Source organism: Rhynchophorus ferrugineus, unplaced genomic scaffold (assembly GCF_030347505.1).
Source record: "Rhynchophorus ferrugineus isolate W39M unplaced genomic scaffold, kcgeb_rfMv2 rfM10, whole genome shotgun sequence".
Classification (NCBI taxonomy): Eukaryota; Metazoa; Arthropoda; class Insecta; order Coleoptera; family Curculionidae; genus Rhynchophorus; species Rhynchophorus ferrugineus.
The window spans coordinates 14,560,718-14,575,289 of record NW_027472589.1 but is presented as its reverse complement, the minus strand read 5'-3'; the positions used below and the strand labels follow the sequence as shown (position 1 = coordinate 14,575,289).

At 35.0% G+C, this 14,572-nt stretch overlaps 1 protein-coding gene across 2 annotated transcripts; it reads right to left on the bottom strand.

Moving 5' to 3' along the window:
* Positions 1 to 1,057: 1,057 nt before the first annotated feature.
* On the bottom strand, positions 1,058 to 14,275 carry LOC143204139 (zinc finger protein ubi-d4 B). 2 transcript variants are annotated; one of them, XM_076416606.1, is made up of 8 exons: positions 13,979 to 14,275; positions 13,467 to 13,842; positions 13,278 to 13,403; positions 13,080 to 13,218; positions 9,380 to 9,679; positions 6,426 to 6,827; positions 2,881 to 2,993; positions 1,058 to 1,707 (listed from the first exon to the last, which is right to left on the bottom strand). In XM_076416606.1, exons 1-8 carry the CDS (start codon positions 14,044 to 14,046, stop codon positions 1,582 to 1,584), a joined length of 1,650 nt encoding a protein of 549 aa, XP_076272721.1. In that variant the 5' UTR covers positions 14,047 to 14,275; the 3' UTR covers positions 1,058 to 1,581. The 2 variants fall into 2 exon arrangements, with proteins under 2 accessions (XP_076272721.1, XP_076272722.1); XM_076416607.1 differs by lacking the exon at positions 9,380 to 9,679 and having other exon boundaries at positions 13,979 to 14,264.
* Positions 14,276 to 14,572: the final 297 nt, after the last annotated feature.

Here is a 14,572-nt window from a genome sequence, read left to right as displayed (position 1 = left end):
CTTAATAAGAAACAGGAATTAAAAATAAGGGGAAATGAATTAAATTATCTCAGATCAGACTGTATTTCAGGGAAATATCTTAAGGATTGGTCTTGTGTATTATATGCACACGTAATATAACAGGTAACAGGATTTTTGCCATCGTTTTCACTGACTTGTGGCACGGTGTATTGTCTTGGTGAAGCAACACTTTCTTTTTCTTCAAATGCAGCCGTTTTTCAGCGATTTCGCCCTTCAAACGGTCCAATAACGCTATGTTAATAGTCGATGTTGATGGTCCTTCCTTTTTCAAGGTACCAATCATACCAGTAGCATACCAACCCTTGGTTGGTTGGTTGATTTTCCTGGGGCTGTGTCCGGAAACTCGGCATCAAGCTAAGTTTTTGCTTGAACTGTAATTTTTCCCTTCAAAAAGCAATATTTTATCAATACGCGAAATTCCTTCGAATGAACAAAAGCTGCTTAACTGAAAATGCTATAATTCACAAATTAATGACCCGATAGCTGTCAAATTTATACACGCATCTTTTCAGGGATTGAGCTAACTAAAAAATATATGGCTTTAATTCTAGTAATCTAAATAAAATAATGAAGCAATAACAATATGATGTTATTACATATAATTCGTTACTGCTCGAAATATCTGATTAGAGACGTATTCTATTTATGACTCTTATTAAATCGCTTCGGTATTTTCAATTAGAGTAAGCAGCCATTTGAAATGTATGAACACAAGCAAAGCCTTTACTGGTTTATAACCTATAATTATTGTCACTAATGCTTCAAATAATTTTGCAGACGACCAGGCAAATTTTGTAGGCTGATTCGGTTACACGCTCGAAAATAGACAGCATTGTAATTTTTTTAATTAGAACAAAATGAGAACATACAACATACAAATTATGATGGGCAACACATTCGACATTGTGATGACGTGGTGCACTGTTATTTAAAATACACTATATTGAAGTTATATCATATACCTCATGTCAAGGCCATATTATGTTAACTTAATCGACTTTTGTGGAGGTTGGGTTGTTTAACGAAAACAGACAAATAATGATAAAAAATCTTTATTTCACATATGCGGACAAAATAACGACTTTAACCTCCAAAAATATAGGAAGTTTGTAAAAATATTGTCGGAAAAGTAAAACGAACCGACGTGTTTTAGCAAACCACGCCAGTTTTACAACATATACTAAAAGAGGTAGTACACATTTCGAAAAAAACTGTTGACATGCATTGAATCGTTACTGTAGTTAATCGAAAAAAACACCTTTCGAACTATCCGACAAGACGATGAAACATATTAAGTACTTTTAGAGTGATTTTTTTCGCTTAATGATAATTTTCAATGGAATAGTTTCTAATTCATTAAGTACCTACGACAAAGGATCTTTTCAAGCTAAAAGGAAGTTTAGCCAAAAAATCTATTTGAACAGAAAATTATCATTCTTATCAGCATTTTATATCAGATACGTTCGTTTGCCAATCCTTAAACAGTAGGCATGGAAATTATACGTATAAAAATACTAACTAATAAAAAAAACGCGACCCGGATCGAATGCCTCGAGATATTTATTTGTGAAATTGTTCGATGCACAGTTTGCAGGCCCAGGAGCCTTCTGGGGGGTTCAATAATGGCGGAGAGAGACAATACATGTGGTATCCTCGATCGCAATCGTCGCAGAACAACAGTTGATCCTGTGAAAAACACCGGGACGTTAAAAATATCGTTGATTAGGATTTCCAACCGTACTTTATAAAATAACGTATCATCCATTGTTTTAAATCTTCAATGCGGTACGTGAAACGAAAGTCATAACTTCTCTTTAGTTACGAATCAAGATTACAAACAATTGAAAAAATTATCGAAATTGTCAAAATAGTTATCTTTTATTTTTCACACTATGTTGATAAGAGCTAAACAACTGATTTGACTTTAACAAAGATAAAAATATTATGTAAGAAAAGTAATTATATTGTATTCAGAGCCAATAACACTCAATCAGTTGGGCCTGACCAGGCACCTGTCAATTTTTCTAAATATAACCTCCAAATGACTTGTATCAACATTTGATGACAATCGAGCTTTTAGTTTAAAAGTTATAATTAGGTCTTCTCACAGGCACGAATTTCGTTCATAGGATTCTATTGACATTAAAAAGTCCAACGACTCATTTTAGTATATCGCATCGCAGATATGGCAGATATGGCAGAAGTTGCGTGATAGATAGCAAAGGAATCAATTATCAGGAGGTAATTTTAACTACTTTGCATAAACATTGGTCAACCAGTGACTACCTTCGAGGGGTCAGAACTGAGGGGGAGATAATGAAAAACGCAAAACCAAAAGAGCTATTTATCAAAGAGAATTCGCCGTGTCCCAAATTGATGAAAATTATAGCCAAAATGGTCGAATTGCGTTTTAAATTATTTTGCCACATACCGTTATAATCTAAAACATGGAGGTGAGCTCAACAACAACTACTGGCCGCTTGTAAACCTAAAAAGATTGCCATAGGAAATAGGTTTAATTAAAATGAAGTCAATTTTAAAGTATTACAAAAATATAGGGGTGCTGAACTGAAGGAGAATTTTGATCTTGATCAATTTGTCTAAAATTGATCTTGTTGCTTTATTAGTTACACCTGGGGCTTATTATGTGATGTGACGTGGAGGAATATATAGTCCAATACATTTTGATACGAGATTAGCGTTGAAGCATTCAAGAACCTAAATAGTTAGTGAATTACTACATACTTTCGTTTTTTTCCAATTTTAAGAACATGATACGTTATTTTTCTTAAAAACAGTTGGTGACCCTAGCCGAGCTTCAAAGAGCATCACCTTGAAACCTTACGAAATTTTACTTACGTCGTTGTCAGAGGTACCGCAGACTGAACAGCATTTACATTCGATGCACTGCCAACGATATTTCTTCACTGATATCTTCATGTTATCGGTGAACTGTAGGCATGTCGGGTGACCTATAAAATTGCTGGTTTTTAAAAATCTCCTTAGTTGATGACTGTTGATACAGAAAGTTGCCAACACCATCTAGGAAACCATGAATCAATAGGTAATATTTTAACAGTAATATGTGGAATGATTCCAATCGGTAATCTATAGAGGAAAAGAACCGTCATATTGCTGGTTTTGAATCAGAGTTAGAACTATTGGTGTTATTTTGGTTCGAGTTTTTATGATATCTCTAATCAAGGTTACACCAAAACCGAATGGGATGTTACGGGAAAGGGCTGTGAGATGATGAGGGAATTGAGTGCCGAAGAACAGGTACTTTCCAAGTTACGTTAATTTTTCTATTTCCACATTATTTTCAATGCATCGAATACGATTATATATATATATATATATATATATGTACATGAATGTGTTTGAAGCTCTCCGATCAATGCATTAAAATAAGTTCGTCTAGAAAAATTCCACGTTGAAAAATTGACATAATTTGAAAGTGCACCAAAACTTCGGCACTAAAGAAAACACCAGTTTTTCCATTCGAATGTCAAAAAAAATTTATTGCACATTTTCTAGTCATCTTTTCTTTTTCATTTTCGTATCTATTATCAGTGGTTTTTTTTCATCTCAAAAACAAGTGTATACAAGTAGTTGATATCTTGGAAAATAACTGTTCTTACAACACCCAAAAAATCTAGCAATTTGCATCAATCGAGAACATATCTCGTTTTCTTCTTATACATAAAAATCGCTAAAAAACCTACTTTACTATACACATTTGCCTAACCAACAAAAATTGATTACGACAAAAGTTATACGACAAAGATGAATGACTGGCACTTTCTTTGTCATACAATTTTTGTTTTGATAATTGAATAAATTATTAATTCAATAGCTTAAAAATATATCCCAGTTGTTTAAAAGGTGACGGTGTGATAAACATATCAAAATACCAAGCATTGCAAACATTAAATGCGATCCTTTTATCTCCACTTATACGGCAGTATATAATTATTGTTTTCGTAATACAATCCATAGATTAAAATTCAAGTAATACAAAAATATAAATGCGTATATAGTGCGATAAACATTATCAATTGCAAAAAAATGGTGGATGCTCTAGATCATACCTTTATCAAAAATTTCTAATCAGAAAAAACAACCAATAAAATCATTACAAAATAATGTGGATTAATAATAACAATATTTGCAATGTGTTTGGTGTTTTGAACACACCCAGTTTACAAGCTACAAGTATATATATGAAATCTAACCGGAAAATAAAATGAAATGCCCAAAATATTTGGAAGACGTTCCTCCGCAAAGGTCACAAAGTTTTTTTTCCGAATCTAATACTAAAGAACGATTAAATAATAGAATATTGTTTGCTTTATTTGGTTACCTCAGTCTCTAAAAGGTAATCTAAGTCCTCGTTACGTATAGGTCAAGAATGATATTTTGTCAATGATTATATGAACATTTTAATTCGCTACAGTCTCGCCCCGAGACCGTTGATGCTTCTAAGGCATTACCTAGTCCGAACCAATAATAAATACTTCGACGTATTTAGTATTGGTTAATTGATATTTATTTAAAAAGAAAACAACGAAAAAGAACGTCATTTTCCTTATTTACATACAGGAACTATTATTTGGAACACCAAAACAATTTATTTTTCTAACCGAGAGATTCTTTTTTTTTTCGAAACGTTTTTCCGTCAAAAATTGATTTTATATCGCGATATCACAGAATAAGAAATGAAAACTTTTTGGCTTGATTGAACAATTTTGTACATTAAAATATTGGCAGCGGTTCTGATGCATTCAAAATAATAATGGTAATAGCAATAATAACAAACCCTCAAACGAAAGAAAAACTTACACAGACAGAACGATCTTGAATCGAACTAAATCAAATGACTTCCACTCCATTAAGAAAAAAAATTGATCGTTCTGTCTGTGTGATTCTATACATGAAATGCTGAATAACTGCCGGTTAAAACACCAGTAATCTGATCTGACCGCAATCTAATTGACGTCATTAAGTTAATTTTTATATTATCAAATAAGAAAATAATGAAACAGCCTGAAATACTCAATAATTTTAGATGATCACTTTCGATTTTGTTAAAAGGGTATTCTGGTCTAGCATCTTGAAAAATAGTTTTTTTTATACATTCAAAGACTTCATGAGAATAACAATAGACCCAAAAGCTCCAGCGTTCTCTGTTAAACCTGACAATATACGAGTTATTGATGCTTCAATTACTGGTTTATCAGGAAGAATATTGGAAAAAATTATCTCAATGTAGAGGAAGACCTATTGTATGGAACAACAATGATTCGAAAAAAATGTATACATATGAAGCACCACCAGCATTTTTCTCGAAGCCACTTCTTCAGCATGGAGTAATTTTAAAGATTCCATGCATAAAATGTTACAAATTAGTAACACTAATTTTGTAGATTGCTAAGGAAGAAAAGTTTATTTATGTTGAATAATATGACAACACTAAGCAATATGAAGTCGTTTCGGTAAGAACGATATCCGAAAAGGACTGCCGAGTAGGGTATTGCTACAAATGAAAAATATGTTTAAATTTAATTATATAAATGCGCCAGCGCCCTGAAAATAATATTAAAGGTATAATGTGTAAACACATTCATGTCCTTTTTTTATAAGAGAAGCAGCCCTACCACAGCTAAAAGATTACTGTATGCTCACTTCTTTCTTGTAGGATGGTCGACATGTTATTCAAGTTCTACTGAATCTGTATACATGACATTTGGGTCGAATCTACTTCTTCTATAATCTCTAGTTTATAACAAAAATATATTAACATTTTTTAAAAGAATACTGAAAATAAATCAGGCAACAAATAAGATTTGACTTCTTGGAGGTAATTTTACTAGCATGTGGTTTTTCTTCTTTGTTCTTGAAATATCAGATGAGCCTTTTTTAGCTTAAAAAAGAACTAGACTAGAATATACCCTGTTTTTGACCAAACAGAAGTCTGTTTATATTATTTGATATCATACAAATAGTGATTAAAATCTAAAATTAGTGTATCGTGAAGAATCGCTTGACGTGTAACAACAATTATTTAGCACCATTAGTGTATACAAAAGAAAAAACAATGTTTAAAAGCAGCAAAACAGCATTTTGATATTTACGTTAGCTCCTGACACAGTTTAAACGTTGATACTAGATCAATCCGAGGTTCTGGTAAGCGCGACTTGAAGTAACAAAAGAGATCGAGACTAGATACAAGTTCCGTCCGTTTTTGACTAGTAACCTACCGATGAAAGAATGAATGTCGCGCGACCAAAACCGTCGGACGATCCGTACGAACACCTAATTTTAGAGGGGTACCTTCTTCTTTCGCCCCCTCTTACCCCGTTCCTCGGTTTTGACAGGTGGCGCTGCACCACCGAAAGCCTTACCTGATCGGCCGCAGTCGGAACACGACACCAGCTCCTCTACGCCGCCAGTCTTCTTGTTCTGGGTCGAATCGCCCAGACAGAAATCGCAGTAAGGACTGGGCGGTACCTTTCTGTCGACGCCCGCGAAGGGAATGCCACTCGGGCCGCCGGGCATCGCCTCGGGCACGGGCTGGACCGCGGGAGGCGGCTCTAGCACCTTTTCCGGCTTCAGCACGGGCATGGGGGGATCCTCGACGGCGTTCGCGCTCGGAGGCTGCGCGGGGAGATTAGGGGGCAGGGTTGGCGGCGCGGGACTTTGGACGCTCATCGATTGGGAGACGAGCGGGGGCGGGGCGTTGGGCTGAGGCCCCGGCGTCATCGTCGGCGGCTGGTTGGGTTGACGTCCGCGGCGTCCGGGCGTACCTGTGGATGCGACAGATATCTTTAGGGTGCGTGCAGCAGGTCCAACACTTGGCTCAGACAGACATCAATAACATCATGCCAAACATACCAATGCGTTTTTAAGTTAACCACAGCATAAAATAGTTAAAATCACGTTTCGATGTAGTATATATAATGTAGAAGGGATTGGTGACTTGAGATACGTCACGTGCACATCTGGAATTTTAATAAATTCAGAAGTAAAATAAAATTATCCTATAATCCATCCAAAGAAACCATGAACTCACGTCATCAGTATGCACAACGTGTTGCTTATTGCAGTTTGTAAATTCGTTCTAATACCAAGCAATATTTTCCTTCCCATTTTATTCCGGTTAAAAAGAAATATATGTGCATTCTGTCTGATACGTTCGAACGGGTAACCGAATCAGCCTACGAAAGTCGTTCGGTTGTCAAATACCTGCAAAATTCTTCAAAACATTGACGATACGAGATCATAAACCGGCAAACGTTTTGACACTTCGCTGCTTAATATTTTTGATTACTCTGATTCAAAATGCCGAGGCCAAATAAGTGGTCAGTCAGAACAGATTACGTCTGTAATCAGTAACTTCTGCAAGGAACGAGGTGACGTAACCGTAACGTAATATAAATATATAACTTTGGATTCACCGAAAAGAAAGTATCTACATACCTTGATTTTAGCTCTATTCAAGATTAATTTATGAAATGTATTAAAACGGTTACTTTAGAGGAAACTGTCCATAGAAAACTTAGTAATATGCAAGCTCTTTGAGGGGTATAAGTCATCATTTCAAACAGTGTTAGGAAACATAGGATTTAGGTAGGACATAGTATACAGATAACCCATGAAGAAATTTAATGTATATAATAAAATTAAGGGAGACTTGTTCAATTGATTGACTATTTCAATTTGTAAACGGACAAGGTATTTTAAAATGGAACATTAGAATATTATTATTATAAAAAGAGTTTAAAGAAAACAAGATGATGGAAAAAGGTAAAAGTAAGAATAACATTTGATTAGATTTTGTAGAAATCATAATATTTTTTAATAATTCATTGTAGATATATTGTTCTTCATGCTAGAAACAGGAATCCAACAATAAGATCGCAACAAGAGATTAGCAAAGGCTATAATTAAGGATTGGCTTGCAAAATATAAAGTAAGTTTTGAAGATACCTTGTTAAACAGTGAAGTATTTCAAATTGTCACTTGGTAAATATAAATGAAATGTTTAATTGCGTTTTATGTAATGTACTTTTTTGGTCCTGAATAGGCCTGAAAAAAGATACACAATAGATCAGATGGCTGAATAATATGGCCACAGTGTCCAATTAAATCTAATTACTATGGGATGTGGCAAAGGATTACTATAGACAAGAACTGTTTAGATATGTGGTAAGGATTGTCTACAATTACACACAGAAATTACACATATACAGATACAGAAATTGACGAATGGTGGAATCTTGAACAAATGTTAGATAGATTGGAAAAGCTTACTTATTCACTTTGATGTGGGCTTATGATCTAATGCTGACAATTTCCAAGACAGGGTGATGAGTGGAAACAACTAAATGAGAGTGCATATAATTAATATATGATAACTGTAGAAAAATATATTGTAGAGTGTAAAAGATTTATATGCATGATATATGTGTAATTGTTAGCATTTGCTTAAAATGCAGATGCAGAGAATGCAGTGATTAAATCTAATTTTATGAGGAAAAATGTAGTAGTAACGGAAGAAATATTGTGATATCAGAATGATTTGACAAGAAAACACAGCAACGAAGGAAACAAGAACTACGCGTTAAAGGGAAATATGCTCTCTAATGAAAGTAAAATACATTACTTGGAAGGTGGTTTGTGAAGACGCGACGCTCATGGTGAGTACCTTTTATTATTTAGTCGATTTTACCGTGTTTTATGCTACCCAACCTGAATTTCATCAAATGGCGAGTTTATTCACAGAGTATTCCGGGTTTTTTCTTTTTAATTCCCATTTATTGTTTACAATTATTAATTTATTGCAGTTGTAATTAACTGTAGTTTAAGTCCTTCTTTAATCTTCTTTAATAAATTGAGATGATGTGAGTTCATCGCTACTTTAGATAGACTACAATAAAACATGGTGCTGGAAAAAAAAGTAACCTTTAGGATAGAAATAAACGATAATATTTGGCTGGCATTTTGATTCGTTTAAAACAGACTCCAACATGAGGAAACATAAAAATACACTGGACGTTATGCTGTAGTTCCGCAAATGTTCTAGACTACTAGGGAAAAGTACCAATCAAAAGTTAGTCTACAATTGCACGGGTCGAAAGTAGTAACAGTTAAAGAGGAGGATAATTAAAACGACGTTACTACGAGTCCTACTTCGGTTGTTACTTTGACGGGCCGGTCTCTACTCATGCATGCTCTACACACACCGGATGTGAGGCGGTGTCTGCCGACGGTTCGGATCGGTTCCGACCGCTCTCACATCGCGAAACAGTCAAAAATATATCAATAAGTGTAAATAAAAATATATTAAGGCATGTACCGGGTGTCTGGTTCAAAAAAGAGACATAGCTATCTTGATAGACCTGTCCTTGTGCGGTGCTTACGAGGCCGGGCGCCGATCCATCGGCGATCGGGACGAGGGGAGCGGCCGGTCCGACCGCGTTGGCGGGCGACGCCGCGGTCGGGAACGTCCCGCTCCCCGCCGAGTTGCTATTGGCGCTGACGCCCATCGGGGAGGCGGACGCGCTGTCGCGCGAGTTTTCGTCGCTAGCGCCGTCTTTGTGCGAGTGGGCGTAATGGTAGGTGAGTCCTGGGCGTGTTTTGTATCGCGCTCCGCACACTGAAAGAGACAGAGGATGCCCGAGGCTGGTTTATCTATGGCCTACGGCACTGTTGAGCACGTGCGAGGGCGGGGCTTGTCTATCACAGGGAGTGGTATGATTGGGCGGCGGGCGGGGACTACGGGTGGAGGGAGGGGGACGATCGGGTGATGCTGTGCGTTCTGCAGATGTACCCGGTCGGATCGGGTCGAGATCGAGATAGATGAAGAAGATAAAAATGGTAAATCTTCTGGGATCGCGCGCGCGGATAATAGAGCGAGACAGACCGGTGCCTGAAAACAAGAAAACTAACAAATCCGCGACAGGGCAGTTAGTACCAAATAAAGCACAAAAGCAACAAAATAACGACTACGTTAAACAGGTAACTTAATCAGAACAGATCGTGTGATATTAAAACAACAAAAAAATAGGGGGAACAATCAGAAGATTTTCATTTTTACCTCCGTACCGTGCGTGAGTATATATGGTAGTTTAGGTTCGTTGAGAAACAGTGAGGATGGGACTGGAACCGATTCATTTTTACTGTGTGTTCTCCCGTTCTATATGGTCGCAAATTTCTAACATGATATCGCGCCAGTAACAACTCGGACACAATTAGGACCGGAAACAACAACAATAACAGTAACAATAATAATGGTAAAGAAACAACTGTCAGTAGGAAAACAAACGTATTAAGATCTGTTTAGGTAGATCGCGGAACCCAAGCGCCTGGTAACTTGAACCCGAACCGAAATGCTCCTTACTCCTAAGTCCAAGAACATAGATATGTGCTGCAAAGTAGGGATGTCGAAAAAATATCGATATATCTATATTTTTTGAATTTGATATTTTTTTCAAAGTATCGATGATTGTAAATTAGATTATCGAATTTTTGGTGAGGGTTTACCCCATAGGATCGGAAAATACACGTATCCATCTATCGCTATATGAGATTCAACCCCCCCGCACATTATGTGAATTTTGAGTGGTTTAGTGTAGACATTTTATTCTTGTGTTTTCGAAATATCGATATATTTTTCAAAATATCGGTAGTTGTAAATGAAAGTATCGAATTTTTATTTGTCAACTAAAATGTTTAATAATAAAAATCTAGATTTTTTGGGAGTATCGAACTTTTGGTGAGGGTTTCCCCCATTATCGATATTTTTTTGGAACATTATTTTGAAAAAATATCGAAATTTTAGTGAGTCCCCCTCCCGGCCACCAAATGAATTTAGAGTGCAAAAATAGGATTATAAAATACATGTATCGAGCTTTTATTTTGAGATTTTTCCCCCTTTCGGACATCAAGTGAACCTCGCGTGGTTTGGTATCGACATTTTGTTAAGAATATCGAAATATATCGATATTTTCCATCGCGGCCGACATCCCTACCGCCAAGCGTTTAGCAAAAAGAATTTTTCGTCAGAAAAATAAATTTTCCTACTGATTCAGTGACATCGTTCATAGTTCATCAAAACACACTAGAATTTTGATTGTTGCCAATTGGGTATTTTGATCGAAATGTTAAAAAGACACTGTAGCCAGATGTCTATTCGGTTCGAGTCCCTGCCTGTAGGATAAGAGTAAGCTAAAGCGTTCTCGAAGCGTTTTAATAACAGTACACGGACAATTTTCATTATCTGGTTAATTATTTCCCTTATGCCTGGCCCAAGATCATGACAAAACAAATTATCCTCCCTATTATATAAAAATCGTTAATCGATCTAAGTCCATCGTGATGAGACTCAGAGGATTTTGAAGGGAAACGGTAACAAATAAATACGGTTTAATTCAAAACCAATTCTTATTTTTCGAAAATATTACAAATATCAGATCGTTTATTCCCATATTGCATTAGTTTTCCCTACAGAATAACCCTTTAATTAAAAATTATGATACTTCTTGTTTAAAATCAAAAATATTGGTACGAATTCCTGAATAATAGAAATGTTAGTAATTTTTAATAGGTTCGTTTACTGTACATCATGGAATCGTTGGACTGAATCTGCTGTTTTCAATTTTAGATTATGGTTTGGAAGCAATTCTAAAGCAACTATTTCAGATAGATAGAGAAAGACATCAATTTATATTTTGAAATATAAAGTAAAAATACATTTTTAGGTATAATATATTCAAATTATTAACGTTAAATATAAAACATACACAGCACCAATAAACTTGCTATGATTTATTAGGTTTTATTTCAATATATCTCAAGTGATTATGAGACTACAGTGGGAACATAAAGCCAATAAGGAAGATGTTTTAAATAAGACTAATCTTCATTATCACGATACTCAATTTATTAAATATTTTAGAAGTTTGGCGTAGTTATTGCCACACCCTGAAAAGTTGTTCGAAACTTATTTCAAGTAATTAGCTGAAATAATAAAACAAAAGAACACATTTCAGAACAATTAGCTACATGTAGTTTCATGATGTATTTTTCATGGACCTATGAACCATCAAGAGATGATGCGCTTATTCCCATAGAAAAAATTCAAAGTATGTAAGTTAATTTAATGCCCAAAGGCAGGAAAAACTGATGTAGAATAAATAGGTATGAATTATGAAATACATAAGATTAATAGACATTTTTTAATATTTCAAATTATATATTAATGTTTTTCTTATTTAAACTTGCGTGTCTGCCTGTTTTAGAACATAAATCAATAGCGTCAATGTTGTATTTGAAGTTTGAGGGATTTGTTTAATTATTGAAGTATGGCATAATATTTGAATAACACATTTAACATAAATGTTTCTATATAACATACATACTATTTTTTCTATTTTTACAGAATAAAACAAATTTTCTAATTTGGTTGTTCACCATATACATATTTAGGTTAGATTTTAGATCAAAACCCAGTCTTGGATCGACCTGAAATATGACTCAGTAAACGAACCTAGTGTTATACTCCATAAGACCAGACGCGCAGGTAAAAAAAACATGTTAAAATCAACTTAACTTCATAAAATAAAAAGTGTCCCTGTACGATCAACTGGAATCTTTTGAAATTACACCTACAAAGGTAACGAATTTGTAATTGTATAAAAAATTCCAATCTCTCAGTTATAAACTATTAGAAACTACTTTCAATTTATTGCATTTCAAACATGCTGATGCAATGCAACCTGTAATTATTGTATAATTAAATAAATTAGTTAAATATATGAACTGGAAGCTTATTCACAGAAGGAAAAATCACTTTTCAAACTTAATAACAATATATAAATATATATAACCCTTATACCAATTTGAAACTAATACCTTCCCAAGGTTAAGACTATGATCAGTTTAAGATAACTGTTATATGGTACAAGTCTTAAACTAATCATAGATCAGATTATCTTGAACCTGCTTTAAGAGAAATACTATAGATTGTGCAAAGGTATACTAAAATCTCCACTTACGTTCGCATGCAAAGGGTTTATCAGGATCTCCAGGAGTAGGATCATAGTTATGACCACCTATCCCACTTTTTTTGCCCCGTCCTCGCCCCGGGCCCCTCTTACGACCAGGGGTACTTGGAGAATCAGTACCAGAGCGACCCTATAAAGGAAATAAATCAGGTTTCAATCATAACCATATGAATCAGTAATGGTATTTACCCTGCCAGCCCCTTTTCTCCCCTTCCTCCTCTTACTGTAAGTCTCCTCATAATCCAGGTCAGAGTCTGCATCAGGTTCATCATATGTATCCATTTCTAACATTTCCTGTTCATCATAAAACCATTCCTATAAAAATAAATTGAACTGACATCTCACATCATATACTAATAAATTATAATCAAGACATACTTTTGATACCTCCCCAGGAAGCAACTGGCTATCCTTACTGTCAGTATCTTGCAGCGCTGGATTTTCAATCTGACTAATATTGTGAATGTCCCCCTCACCATCTAATAACTCAGCGTGTCGCGCATAGGCTCTTGTATTCATTTTCAAATACTGTCTACTCTTTTTGCGCCATCTTTGTCGAGGATAGGAATAAATTTGTCCAGGTAGTATCCCAGGCAGTCTTTGACGTTTATGCATAAATAAAGAGCAGTGCCTTTGAGCAACACCAGTTTGAGTATCTATAAATGGTAATCGGAGTCTCCTCTCAATACATAGTCTAGTATTAAAATTTGCTGATGATTCCAGTATTTCCTTGTAAGAAGGGTCGTTCAAAAAGCTAAAATAATAATTGCATTAAAACAGTTATTCATCACTGAATACATTACATCAATATAAAACTATTCAACGCCTAATACTACGAAAAACTAAATCCTAAAAGTATGATATTTGAAAAATGATTATTTAATCATCACCTCTCTATTTTTTCTAAATTTGTTTGAGAATTCGTAGGTGGCATTGGAGCCACGGTTGCTGTCGCCATTTTATTGGTATGTGTAGTGTGATAATAATTAATGCACTTTCGCGAATTGTCCGAAAAATATTCCAATAATGTGATTATTTATGCATCATAATTCACTATAAAAGCTCCGTGCTTTATCAAAGGGAACTAACACTTTTTAACTAAAGTACAAAGTTCCCACAAAACATAACAATCACTCTTAAACGTTTTGTTTTGAAAGCTTGACTACGTCAAGGCCCTCTAGTGAAATAGTCAATAAACGAACTTTATATGATTCAGAATATCTAATAAAAATATATGGCTATCCAAAAAATATTCAGTTAAAAGCCATGTTTTTATTTCACTTAGTGCAACTTATGGCGATTTCCTTTACTTTTGTAATGCCATTAAAATTTAAAATGCCGTTAATTAATTATATGACAGGACATACTAGGAATGCCAGGAAATATCGTTATTTTTGATCAATATCTCAATATGTTTTCAAAATAACGAGTTGGTCAGTCACATTTAAAATTACTACTCAAATTAAGACTGCTGCAAAGAAATA